Here is a 13,386-nt window from a genome sequence, read left to right on the forward strand (position 1 = left end):
AAGTGAAGTTCATCTTCAATGTCTCCATTGTTGCAGCAAAGACAAAGAACCCGTCTTCAACCAGTTTTGTAACGACATTAAGATTTGTTTCAATTTTTTTTATTTTGATTTGTCACGATTCGGAACACTTATTTTTTTACAGTCACCGCTATGGTAGAAGCTGTAATCGCTGCTGCATAATTGGACACACTGTATATAGTGTGCAAGTAGATAATTTGAAACTCGAAACTCGCATATTGATAATGTAAAAAACATAATTAAAAAAAATGACACTTCTAAAGTTTGGTCGTCGTTTCAAAAGTGAGGCATTTGCCTCATTTGCCTCCATTACGCTACGGCCCTGGAGGACCCAAAATTCCAAAAAAGTTGTGCGAAAAATGTCTAAGGAAATCTATGCCTAGGATAAAAAAATCCTAAGTTTTGTTAACACGAAATTTATAAAAATGACCATATTATTGATATTCATGTCAACACCGAAGTGCTAACTACTGGGCTGGCAATACCATCGCGGAAGAAACGTCCACAAGCAATGACATCGCCCTATAAGTTTTATATAAATCGGGCTAGAATTGTACACATAAAAGCACTAACAAGACCAGACAGACTGACGCACAGACGTATGGACGGACGGTCGGTATTTCTATGTCCCCAGCAATGCATTGAGCGGGGGACAATAACACCTTACTACGATGTACAAGATCTGTGTACACTTTGAGTCTACTACGATCGAAACAGGACTCAACTACAATGTCACTTCGATCTTCGTTCCTATAAATATCTGAGTGACTGAAGTATTATACACACAAGTTTCCCTGAGAAGATATACAGCCAAAGGTATCAATAAGTTATCAAAGGTACCAGGATTATAATTTAATATCAAAACGATTAGTTATCGGCTTTAAACGTTACTGATGAACGTGAACGAGAAGCGCTTTTGATGCATACACAATTTATAACGTGTTGTTTTCATTTTTTTCAGCACTGGTTTGATACCTCTGCCTTTTGACCTATCAGTCCCCGATGGTATCTACGGTATTGGCATGATTAATAGCAATTTTGTTTTATATAAACTGTTATCATAGTGATCTGTCTCGCTTTTAAATAATATTGAGTACGCAAAGAGGGACGAAAGATACCAAAGGGACAGTCAAACTCATAAATCTAAAACAAACTGACAACGCCATGGCTAAAAATGAAAAAGACAAACAGAAAAACAATAGTACACATGACACAACATAGAAAACTAAAGAATAAACAACACGAACCCCACCAAAAACTAGGGGTGATCTCAGGTGCTCCGGAAGGGTAAGCCGATCCTGCTCCACATGCGGCACCCGTCGTGTTGCTTATGTGATTACAAATCCGTCAATGTCCATTCATTTTTGATTGTCTTTTTTATTTGATTTTGCCATGTCATAAGAAACTTTTCGATTTGATTTTCCTCTGATTACAGTATTTGTGTGAGTTTACTTTTTATACGACCCTCTTACGCTTATACTACATCTTATTTTGACCACGAATGCACTTCGTATGTTTTGAGCATTTTCAAAATTGTTCGTTGGTTACTAGCCCCTTACCATGGCCACCATAATCATGATAATCTTACGACTGTCAAAATTGTTCATAATATCTTGGGTAGTAGCGGGATTTCAATCCTAGTGTGAAAGGGGTATCAGCTATCTTTCAAACCAGGTCCAATCCATCAATTTCTATAGAAGGACATGCATGTACCAAATCAGGAATATGACAGTTGTTTTCCTTTTGTTTGATGTGTTTGTGTTTGTGCTTTTGCTTTTTCATTTGATAAGGGACTTTCCGTTTTGAATTTTTCTTAGAGTTCGGTATATTTGTTATTTCACACTAGCTTGTCGATGCTATTAATGGTGTTTGAGACGTGCCCAATGGTATCAACAGTCTAGTAGTAGGCAGTACTTTTGTGTTGATGCTAAAAATCAATGATACAGCGATTTTCTGTAAATTCAATGAGTTAACAAAATTTAGAATTTATTAAAAATTAAAAAATTAAAGCTTTTCTATCCTGGAAAGCATCATTGTGTGGTTTTTGTCCAACGGTTTTGTTTCGAAAGCTATTGTTTATTGCTAACGGGAACATAGTATATATCCCACTATTTGTTTAAAATTATTTTCCGATTAAAGACACTATTCTTTAAAATAACTAGATTATTACCACAAAATGATTAAATTTTACAGGAAATTGTTAAAATTTTATCCCATTTTAAGTCATTTTTGAAAATCATCCAGGCATTGTCAGTAAGTAGAGGAAATAGTTTTTGATTTTTGTTAACATAAGTAATTTTACATTTCAAGCAAACAAATCAACCAACCTTTTTTGGGGAGTTCTTGTATTTTCTAATTCTACTGCTAGAATTTCTACCTTGTCTTCAACGCCCAGTCCAAGTGCGACATTAAGTCCAACAGAGCTAAAATACTCAGTCATGAAACTGGAAACAGTTTTATCTTTCACACAAAAAGCCAACTTCTGAATTTGCACACGGCTTTTTGACAAGAACTTTGTGATAACAAAGTGGTCGCCTCTTGCGTAACTGAATTCAATACCACAAAGTTTGATGTCAAGCTTTTTACTAAAATCGTTTATTAAAACAGCACTAGTATCATATTCTTGCAAAACTTTGTATAGAGATGCATAGCAGTGTTCTTCTGTTTCGGGATTTTGTGTTTCTATTTGAGGCATTATTCCAACTGCATACTCTAAAATGAAGATGATAATATGTATCCATAAATTGATATAAATATTCTCAACCCTATTACTTGCTCTTTTTTTCTACATTCATTTTAACGATTGTGCGGAAATGAATAATGTACAACTATAGTTACGGACCCGCTTATCCTAGTTTCCGTTTATACAGAGCCCTCAAGGGAATTGCATTAAAGAGCGAGACCAGTTGCTCCAACTTGGCAAGTATCTCTTGATACTCTCAAACTTCATACTTTATTTTGCCTTTTTAAATATTTTTGTTTCGAACTTTACTGATGAGTCATTTGTAGACGAAACGCGTGTCTGGCGCAATTAAAAAATTTCAATCGTGGTTTCTTTGATGAGTTTATTGACATGAATACATTACCAGGCTTGCGAATCAAGGTTTTGTCACGTTGCAATTGTTATATATCCAACAGGTCAACAGATCAGTCTCGTTACTTTAGAGTTCATGCGTCTTTCTCAGTGTTACCTTTTCCCGATTCTAATCTATTTAAGAGATATACACATCTGTAAACTACGATTGTCTAAACTTTAAACAAATTGCACACTAGAATGAAATAACTCTTTTAATGGCCTGACGAATTTTCAAATTATTTAAAAAAAAGAGAACTTGTTCAAGAAAATTTATAAATGAGAAGCGGAATATTCCGACTAAGGTTCGTGTTGCTTAGTCTTCTATTTTGTGTCTTGATTACTATTATTTGTCTGTTTGTCTGTTTTTAACCATGGGGTTGGCAGCTAATTTTTGATGTATGAGTTCGACTGTCCGTCTTTTATATGATAGGGATATCCAAAATAATAAGTCGAAAACAAACTGACGATGCCAAAGTGTAAAACAAAAAACGTCGAAATACAAACAGAACACAGAACAAATAATTGAACAATAAAGACTTAGGCCGTGTTCACATTGACCTAAACTCGGTGTTGTGTAAGTGCAACTCACACGTAAACTAAACAAAATTACGTTCCCATTGATAAAACTCAATGTTTACATGTAGTGTAAATCATGTTTTGTCTACATGCAGTCGATACTCGATGTAGGCCTTGTGTAGATTAAGTGTACACAAAACTAGGCATTTAAAACATTAGTTTCACCGTGCATATTTAAGGAAGAAACGATTTTTTAATAAAATTGATATTTATAGCAATTATTTATGAAGTTCTTTACAGAAATATTTGTCTCAACTTGATATATTTATTTGTTTTGTTTAGAAATAAAACTTAACGTAGCTTTATTAAGCCCTTATCAAGACCCAAAGCAGCATCATTGCTGAACACATAATTCATTTGAAAATTAAAGTCTTTCCGAATTGACTTAACTTACACAGAAATATTTGCCACTGGTCTTTACTCAAACAACGATTCACTCATAAAATTACTTAAAAAGTGTGAGGTAAATGTATTGTTTGTCTAGTATCTCGGATCCGTGAAATTACACTTAAAAAGAAAAAAAAACATTACCCACTCCATTTGCCAAATACTTCTTGGAGAAGAAATACCATTTGAACAAACAGAAAAGACAGAAATATAGTGATCCCTAATATATCAATCCTTCTTCTTCGTCTGTAAGCACGCTGTTGCAGCCTACGTTTTCTAATGCTTAATCGAGACATCTTTAGTATCTTTAAACTACTGCAAATCATCAAAATGGCTTTCATAAAGAAGCAACCACTTAACTTAAAAAAAAAAAGGGGGGGAGTATTTTGTTTATTTATTTGAGTCAGAATTTTGCCGCGCAAACGTTTTATTCCGGTTTTTTTTTTTTTTTTTCGATTCTGGTAATCAATTTTTTTTTTCTTCAATATTTAACACTTTAATGTATGGGGAAACTCTTGATTCAGAATATTTTTTATTATCTGTAGAACCAGAATTGTTTTCTTTATCCAATTGGGGTTCGGAATATTTCCATTCCCCCTATTTAGAGTCAAATGGTCGTTCCCTTACTGCTAGAAAAGTTGTCCGAAAATGTTTCATTCGATTCTACGAAATGAACATTTAAATGACATAGAGTTTACAAATGTGAACAAATCTTATGTACAGGTAATTAAACAAGGTGTATAGATGTGAACAAATTTAATGTGAAACCAATGTCCAGTTCATTAAACTAATTGTAAACAAGTTTACTGTACATGGAATTTGGTGTGAACACGGCCTTATTTTATAATCTATTTTTAGCGATGTTTAGGTTCTACGAAATACAACACTTACATACTAGTAATAATGAACATTAGACGCGTGTTTCGCCAACAAAATACTCATCTGTGACGCTCCAATAAAAGAGTTTAAAGATAAAATCAAGAACCAAATTAAGGCTCTAGGAATATAAGCATAAAGCCTGGAATATTTTAACGCTCTAATCGACGTCTGATCACAAAAACGACTTCTGATTGATATAAGTCTTCACTCATTGGGACGTCAATATATTTCATTATATTGTATATTTTTTATTTGGTCTCTGTTTATAGTAATCTTTATCGCTTCGTCTTTTTGTAAAGTAGCTTACAGAAACTATAACTGATATCATATTGGTATCAATATAACAAGACAATAAAACAATCACCGACGTTATATTACTATTATCTTACCTCCTATACATTTCTAGGAATGTAATTGGTTAAAAGCGACCTCTTCATGACCGTGTATTTTCCATATTAGGTAAGTAGGGAGGCGGGGCTCAATACACGGTTAGTAGTGGATTTACGACTTCGGCACTGTTTGATTATTTAAAAGTATTGAAAGTTCTGTTTAATATTTTTATATCAAGGTTGCTGATAATAGATATTTATCGTTTACATTTTTTTTTAGTGCAGACCAATTGAAGAAGGTTCTTAAACACGAACACTTGAACACTTTAATACAGAAATAAGAAGATGTGTTATGATAACAAACAAGACAAGTTTAGTCTAAATTCAACAAATAAAGATAGTCGGTAATATAATTTCGTTACACAGTGTGCTAGTGACCTAATATGATATATACAGGGTAGGTAAATTCCATATGGGGTTCGCTCTCACCCCATATGGAATTTACTGACCCTGTATATATGAGGGGGAGGACAGGGGTAAGGGAGACAGGGAGAAAGGGGGTAGGAGAAAGGAGAAAGGGGGTGGGAGAAAGGAGAAAGGGGGTAGGAGAAAGGAGAGGAAGGCTGGGAGAAAGGAGAAAAAGTTGGAAAAAGGAGAAAAAATAAAATATCTCTCCTTTTAAAAAAATTTCTAATATTTCAAGAAAAAATATCTCAAAAGGAGATGTTTTATTCTAATGGGAGAAAGGAGAACGGGGGTAGGAGAAAGGAGAAGAGGGGTGGGAGAAGGGAGAAGGGTACCCCCTGTCCTCCCCCTCATATATCATATTAGGTCACTAACACACTATGTAACTAATATTACCTGTACATGTATATCATATATTTTTGTGAAAGAAGTTCATATTTTCGACATTCGTTGTCGTTTTCCTTTCTTTTTCATACATATATTATACATAAATGTGAATATACATTGTATAACAATAATACAACAAACCAAAGAGAAAATAAGATAACAGAAAGACACCTAGGGTAGTATACAAACTCAAACAACGAAAGAGGCCATATGTTGAACAGTATAAGGATTAAGTCTCCTTTTTTTAACAGCTTTATGAGTTTAAGTTTTAACCCACCATTTCATAAAAATGTAATTTCACTGCGTAAAGTTCATTAAACAGTCGTCGATTAGAGAAGCCAAAAAGGGGACATCGATATGAGTATTTCATTGTGTCATATTTGGACGCAGAATTGAGGAACGGACGTCGATTAGAGACTGGACTTCAATTTGTGTTTTGCATATATAAACAAAATAACCCATAATGTGCTTAATCGGGCGTTAGTTTGCCTGCGAATACAGTTCCGGCTCACAAGGAAGCTGTACAACCAAGAGTTGGAATTGATGAATGTGAAATCATCCGATCGTAATTTTGTTTCCTCTTATAACTGATGTGTTTTCCTCAGTTTTTGAATTTGGTTCAGTTAAAATCGATTTATGACTATTGAACAGTGGTTATAGTTATCAAAGGTACCAGGATTATAATTTAGTACGCCTGACGCGCGTTTCGTCTATATAAGAATCATCAATATATCAAAATATTTATAAAGCCAAACAAGTACAAAGTTGAAGAGCTTTGAGGATCCGAAATTCCAAAAAGTTGTGCCAAATACGGCTAAGGGAATCTATGCCTGGGATAAGAAAATCCTTAGTTTTTCGGTAAAATCAAAGTTTTGTAAACAGGAAATTTATAAAAATGACCACATTATTATATTCATACTGGGCTGGTGATACCCTGGGGGACGAAACGTCAACCAGCAGTGGCATCGACCCAGTGGTGTAAATAGTTATCAAAGGTTCCAGGATTATAATTTAGTACGCAAGACGCGTATATTGTCTACATAAGACTCATCAGTGACGCTCATATCAAAATATTTATAAAGCCAATTAAGTACAAAGTTGAAGATCATTGAGGATCCAAAATTTCAAAAAGTTGTGCCAAATACGGCTGAGGTAATCTATGCCTGGGATTGGAAAATCCTTTGTTTTTAGGTAATTTCGAAGTTTTGTACACAGGGAATTTCTACAAATTACCACGTTATTGATATTCTACTATTGTCCTTTTTTAACGGGCGTAATCAAGAAATTTCTATACCTGTATTTTGCACATATGTTCAGAAATTTCATTTTAAACTAGTTCGTATTTAACACATCCTTCAACTGTTTGAGTACGATGTTAATATTAATGTAGTATTGATTAGTGGGTTCATATTAACAATATTGTTTAATGTATGTATCATTGATCGCTGAGTCCAGTCTGTACTGTTACAAAAGGTTATTGAACGGGATGTCGTATAAACTTTTCTATTCAATTTTACAAAAACTGAGGCGTTATACGCACAATTTGTAGTTAATCATGTGGAAGATTATCGTCAATAGTTTCAGATTAGATTTCAATTAAAGAGATTATTATTCTAGTTTGAAAAAAAAACGTGGGGGAAAACATAAAATTGTCATCCTCCTTTTTGCTATTGTTTTGGTTAAAAAAATGCAGAAAGTTGCCTATTATACACAAAAAAAAAAAAGAAGGATTTTACCATTTTAATTTGTGAAGATAAAATATATAGAAAATACTGATAACATAATATACATATATATGTATGATACACATACGTGGCTGCAAACATTCGAAAGCCGATTAAATATTTTGTGATTTTTGCGTAAATTCATTTCTGTACCGAGAAGTGAAGCCTTGATATACAAACAATAACATTTAGTATTCAGTTGTTCCATTTCTCAGATATTAGATTTTCCAGAAATCTAACTTACTGTAAACTGAACTTTAAATATTGTTATCACCTGGTGAATATGACGTCTGTTATGACCTTGCATGATAATGATTTTTTTTATTACGTAACACGAATGTAACAAGTGATTAACCTAATTATACTAAGGCTCCATATTTCAAAATTTATGAAAATGAAATATTGCCAATATCAGAAAATATTAGGCGAAAGTGTATTTGGACATAACCTTTACAACTAAATTTCTCCAGTGCATTACTTTAAAGAATTTTTACTGCATCTGTCTTTTAAAGCATGTTATTATGTTGATATTACTTAATCGAAAAGTACACATATTTTTCAGGGTGGATGAAACGATCTTCAAATCGTATATACAGAACAAAAATTTCATATTCGATCATTTTCGTAATAAGCTTAAATAATATGCTTCGACGGGCGCAGTCTTATACGACCGCAGAAATTGAACCCTGATCAGTTATGACAAATTGAGACACATCATTCAAGCTTAATATAGTCTGAATATGGATTGTGATCAAATTTTTGACATCATTTAAGTTTCTGACACAAAGTAAATGTGGTCAAATGTCTCAAAAATCTTTTGCACAATACTGTGTAATTGGAGATTTCCTTTCAACAAATTTTGAAAAAAATATGAACCCCTTAAAAAATTTGAAACCACGAAACTTTGGAACCTCCCCTTTCAAGCGATTACCCCCAAACTCAATGCCAGCCATCCCTTTGCAGTATGGAACCTTGTAGTGCAATTTGAGAGATATTCATACACTTATACTATAAAAATGCTTGTTTTGGCCCCTAATTCCGAAACGTTTGGTATCATAACCCCCAAAATCAATCTTAACATTAGACCTTCTTGTAAAATTTCATAGAGATCCATAAAACTAAAGTTATTGTCCGAACACCATATTTGTTTTTCGACGACGAATACGACGCAGACGATGACATCATAGTATTATACAACCCTCTAAAAAAGTTTGCGGTCGTGTAACAATATTTGAATAATTTTAATTTTTGTACAAAATTTTTATCACTGATATTTTTCGTAGAAAGAATAACAATTCTACAATAATTTTTATTGACAGAAGAGTGTGTTGAAAGAAGTACGGAAATATGAAATATAAAATAAAAGGTACATCAGAGATGCATGCATAGTGTTTGTTTCAAATTGACTACTATTGCATGAACGTGTAGATAATACTGACACTGAAGAAGGCCGTTTGTTGTACCATAACATGTATCTTTCTGAACAACATAATTAATCTTCTATTTATTTATTTCTGCGGTTTATAAACATTTACATAGAATTTGTGTTATATAAATACACGATTCAAAATGTTTTTGACGATTAAAAATGATATTTATCGTGAACACATGATATTTTATTATTTTGTGTTTGCAAATCAAAGGAAATGTACGCCCTCTTCGCCTCCTGGATCCGCCACATGATATGTATAGAATAAGATGTTGCACATTTCAATGAAATCCCAGATGTATTAGTAGCAGATAATTCACATGAAATAAACTACTTGAAAATTCAACTGTTATTTGGTGAATAATTTAAAAAAAAACAAGGAACAAAAATTGCTAAATTTGTTATAAAATAGTTTCTTTTATGTGGGCCCACAATTTTGAAATTTCTTTTTGCATTAATTAATAAATTCTTGCGTAGTATTAAACGTAAGTAAAAAGTAAAATCACAAAAAAAGTGAACTCCGAGGAAAATTCAAAAAGGAAAGTCTCCAGTCAAATGGCAAAATCAAAAGTACAAACACATCAAACGAATGGATAACAACTGTCATATTCCTGACTTGGTACAGGCATTTTCTTATGTAGAAAATGGTGGATTGAATCTGGTTTTATAGCTAGCTAAACCTCTCACTTGTATGACAGTCGCATCAAATTCCATTATATTATCAACGATGCGTGAACAAAAAAAAACAGACACACTCGGTAAAAATGTCAAAAATAGGGGTACAGCATTCTACATTGTGTTATCATCTTAATCACTATTAAAACAACAAATGTAACGAAGAAGCACAAAAAGGCATACATCAAATTTAACATCCTTATTTTGCTTATATTATACGATTTTATTTATCTATGTAAAATCCACCCATTAAGGATGGAAGGTTTTAAGTGCTGGTGTAAAATTGCGCGTTTGAAATTCGCACAATTGAGATGATACATAAGGATCTATCTGAAACATCTGAAAGAAGATTGTAAAAAATCGCAAATCAGATAAATTTTAATAAAAATTTATAAACAAGGTGTGACTTAAGAATTAATAGAATTATTCACATAATGGAAAATAGTTAGAGATTCATCATGGGTTCACACTTTAAACAATGCAGTGTAGAAAAACAATTTGATAAATAAACATTTTTCGTCATTTGTTTTGTATATGAGGCATGGAGAAGAGAGACGGAAGATACCAAATGTATATCCTAGCTCAAGAAAAGAAAACAAACTGTCAACGCTACGACAACAGAGATTTATACAAGTCTTCAAAACACAATATATAAAGCTTAAGACTGTAAAAAGGACCAAACCTAAATTTGGGGATGATGCTAGGTGGTCCAGAATGGTTCGCAGATCCTTCACCAAAGGGGTTTTGCAATTTTCCGCAATCATACATATGGACATACATATGAATAAAAGGTTGTAATAACACTCGATTTATTCTATAATGCTGGTCGAAAAAGAGAGGCAAACGATCCTAAAGGAACATGAAACTCAACATAGAAAACTAAAGACAGAGCAACACGAACCCTACCAGAGCTGGGGTGATCTCAGGAGATCCTGAAGGGTAAGCAGATCATTCTCCACATAAGGAATATAGAACAAATAAAATTAAAAATAGGTTTATCTGAAATGCAATGTCTCAGTTTTAGTTTGTAACCCGGATTTGCTTTTTCTCTATCGATTTATGAATTTTAAACACCGGCATACTACTGTTGCCTTTATCTATAGTCATGGTTCATGACAAAAAAATCAAAAACAATGATAACATAAAAATGGAGTGGGGCTGATAAACAAAAGTTATTACTGTCAGAAAAATATCAAGCGAAAGAGAGACTGTCGTGTAACTTTAAAGGGGATAAACACATTTAAAGAAGATAAATCGAATACTTTTACAAATACCTACATCTTTTATTATCTTAAAAAGTTAATAAATCTAATGTTTCACTTTTTCGCTTGATATTTTTCTGACAGTAACAACAATGTCAATCTCATCTCGTTGACTGCATCAATGTTTCTGTAAAGCTATTCCATCTAACAAATAATTTCATTTTGTGTTTAGATTTTCCCCCAAAAAATTAAATCTTAACTTACTATAAACTGGATTTAAGATATTCATATTCCCTGGTGAATTCGACGCCATTGTGTCCTGCCAAATATCCTGAAAAGTCCCAGCGGAATGTTTTGAACACGTGATTTGATTTAAACTGGGTCATTCGATCGTATGTTATATTTTCAGAAAATGACCTCTTTTTGTTTCGGAAAATTAGATGCAAAAGTGAAACAGGTATGTTAATAAATATATAGTTCAATGAATTGTAATTGCTTAACGTCTAAAACACGACTTTTGATCATAATGTAAAGTGAAAAGTGGCCTCTATTATAGTATAATTAGAATATTTTAGTATATCAAGTTACATAAGTAGTATCATTGAAGAATATTTCCACTTTGTTGAGCAGCAGTTTTCTTGATATTAAAATAATCACTGAAAATTATAAAAATGAAAGTCAGAAACTGTGTGAAAAGTTTAAGTATGATTACTTTTTTGTGAATACATATAAAAAAAATAATACACTATCTTGTCGTCATTTATTATTATATTTTTTCAATATCATATGAAAGACACTGTCACTCCCACGTGATCATACCATTTTCTGTTCTGTTGTTTGTTGTTTGTTTATCGTATATCAGTTGAATAAGTTTTGTTTGTACTACTAAACCAAAAAGGCAAATGTCTATGCGTATGTTTGGAAGTCAAACATGTCAAAAGTACACAAAGAGCAAAAGATGTAAATACTGTTTGCATGATAAAAAGAGATGATGTAAACACACAGGTAACAAATATTATATTGACCAAAAAATAAAAAAGGATAAGGTAAATGTCAGCACGATTTTACAGTATTCCTGACTTGGTAGAGGACATTTGAAGAAACTGGTTGTATTGCTAGCCATTTCCCCCCGCCAATATGACATTGAAAAGAATACCGCTAAAATGACAACACTATGTGAAAGGAATACAGTACAACCAAACACTTGAACACTCAACACAGATCTAGAGAAATACATAAATAATTTATATACTAGTACATTACAACATGTGAACCGCAAAATAACAACGGAATTAGTTTCCAATTTATTGAATTTAAATTTCAAAAATTGGGTGATTCAAATATGTAATAAAAGGACTCTTATGATAAATTTGAGAGAGCATCAGGATGTGAATCAGATGAAGTTCTATTAATGAATTTGTTTTGAATGATGTTTTACTACAAGCGATATACTACTGTTGCCTTTATTTAGAAAAGAAAATTTTAAATTTTAAATAGTACATTATCGATGTTCTTATCTCTGTCTGTACCAAGTTGGGAATATGCAACATGATTTTCACTGGATCCGTTAAGTAATATCCTTTGAATTCGTCAGTTTTTATGGACTTCCCTTTTATGCATTTGCCTTGGAGGTTGGCATTTAAACTTTTTTCTCATTAATCAATTATGAGGACACATTGTAAAACAGAAACATTAAAACAAAAAACTAAAGGAATGACATAAACCCCTAAAAAGAGAGAGAATGTGTTTGTCAACAGGGTGACACACTTGATCCAGATATACGTTTCGTCCCCAAGGGTATCACCAGCCCAGTAGTCAGCACTTCGGTGTTGACATGAATATCAATTATATGGTCATTTTTATAAATTTCCTGTTTACAAAACTTTTGATTTTTTTCGAAAAACTAAGGATTTTCTTACCCCCCTACCCCCCCCCCCCCGAGTAGAGTACCTTAGCCGTATTTGGCATAACTTTTTGGAATTTTGGGTGCTCAATGCTCTTCAACTTTGTATTTGTTTGGCTTTTTAACTGTTTTGATCTGAGCGTCACTGATGAGTCTTATGTTGACGAAACGCGCGTCTGGCGTATTGAATTATAATCCTGGTACCTTTGATAACTATCAACCAATAATACAATAATAGGTTTATTTAAAGTTACTTTGACATTTATATTTTGTGTATCCCTTCTGCACGAAGTGTAATACAAAACAGTACGTTAATTTCAATGGCTTATCTAGAAA

The 13,386-nt window shown here is 32.8% G+C and overlaps 2 protein-coding genes across 2 annotated transcripts in view; one reads left to right on the forward strand and one right to left on the reverse strand.

Annotated features, from left to right (window-relative positions):
* LOC139487568 (uncharacterized) overlaps positions 1-11,484 on the reverse strand; it is a 71,971-nt gene extending 60,487 nt beyond the window's left edge. The window contains exons 1-2 of the mRNA XM_071272456.1: positions 11,412-11,484; positions 2,346-2,730 (exon numbers count right to left, since the gene is read on the reverse strand). Coding sequence (XP_071128557.1) covers positions 2,346-2,730; positions 11,412-11,460 — 434 coding nt within the window. The 5' untranslated portion in view covers positions 11,461-11,484. The remainder of the gene's footprint in view (positions 1-2,345; positions 2,731-11,411) is intronic.
* Positions 11,485-11,509: 25 nt separating this feature from the next.
* Positions 11,510-13,386, forward strand: part of LOC139487569 (uncharacterized) — a 29,872-nt gene continuing 27,995 nt past the window's right edge. The window contains exon 1 of the mRNA XM_071272457.1: positions 11,510-11,604. The gene's annotated coding sequence lies outside the window, so the exon portion shown is untranslated. The remainder of the gene's footprint in view (positions 11,605-13,386) is intronic.

Source organism: Mytilus edulis, chromosome 9 (genome assembly GCF_963676685.1).
Source record: "Mytilus edulis chromosome 9, xbMytEdul2.2, whole genome shotgun sequence".
Lineage (NCBI taxonomy): Eukaryota > Metazoa > Mollusca > Bivalvia > Mytilida > Mytilidae > Mytilus > Mytilus edulis.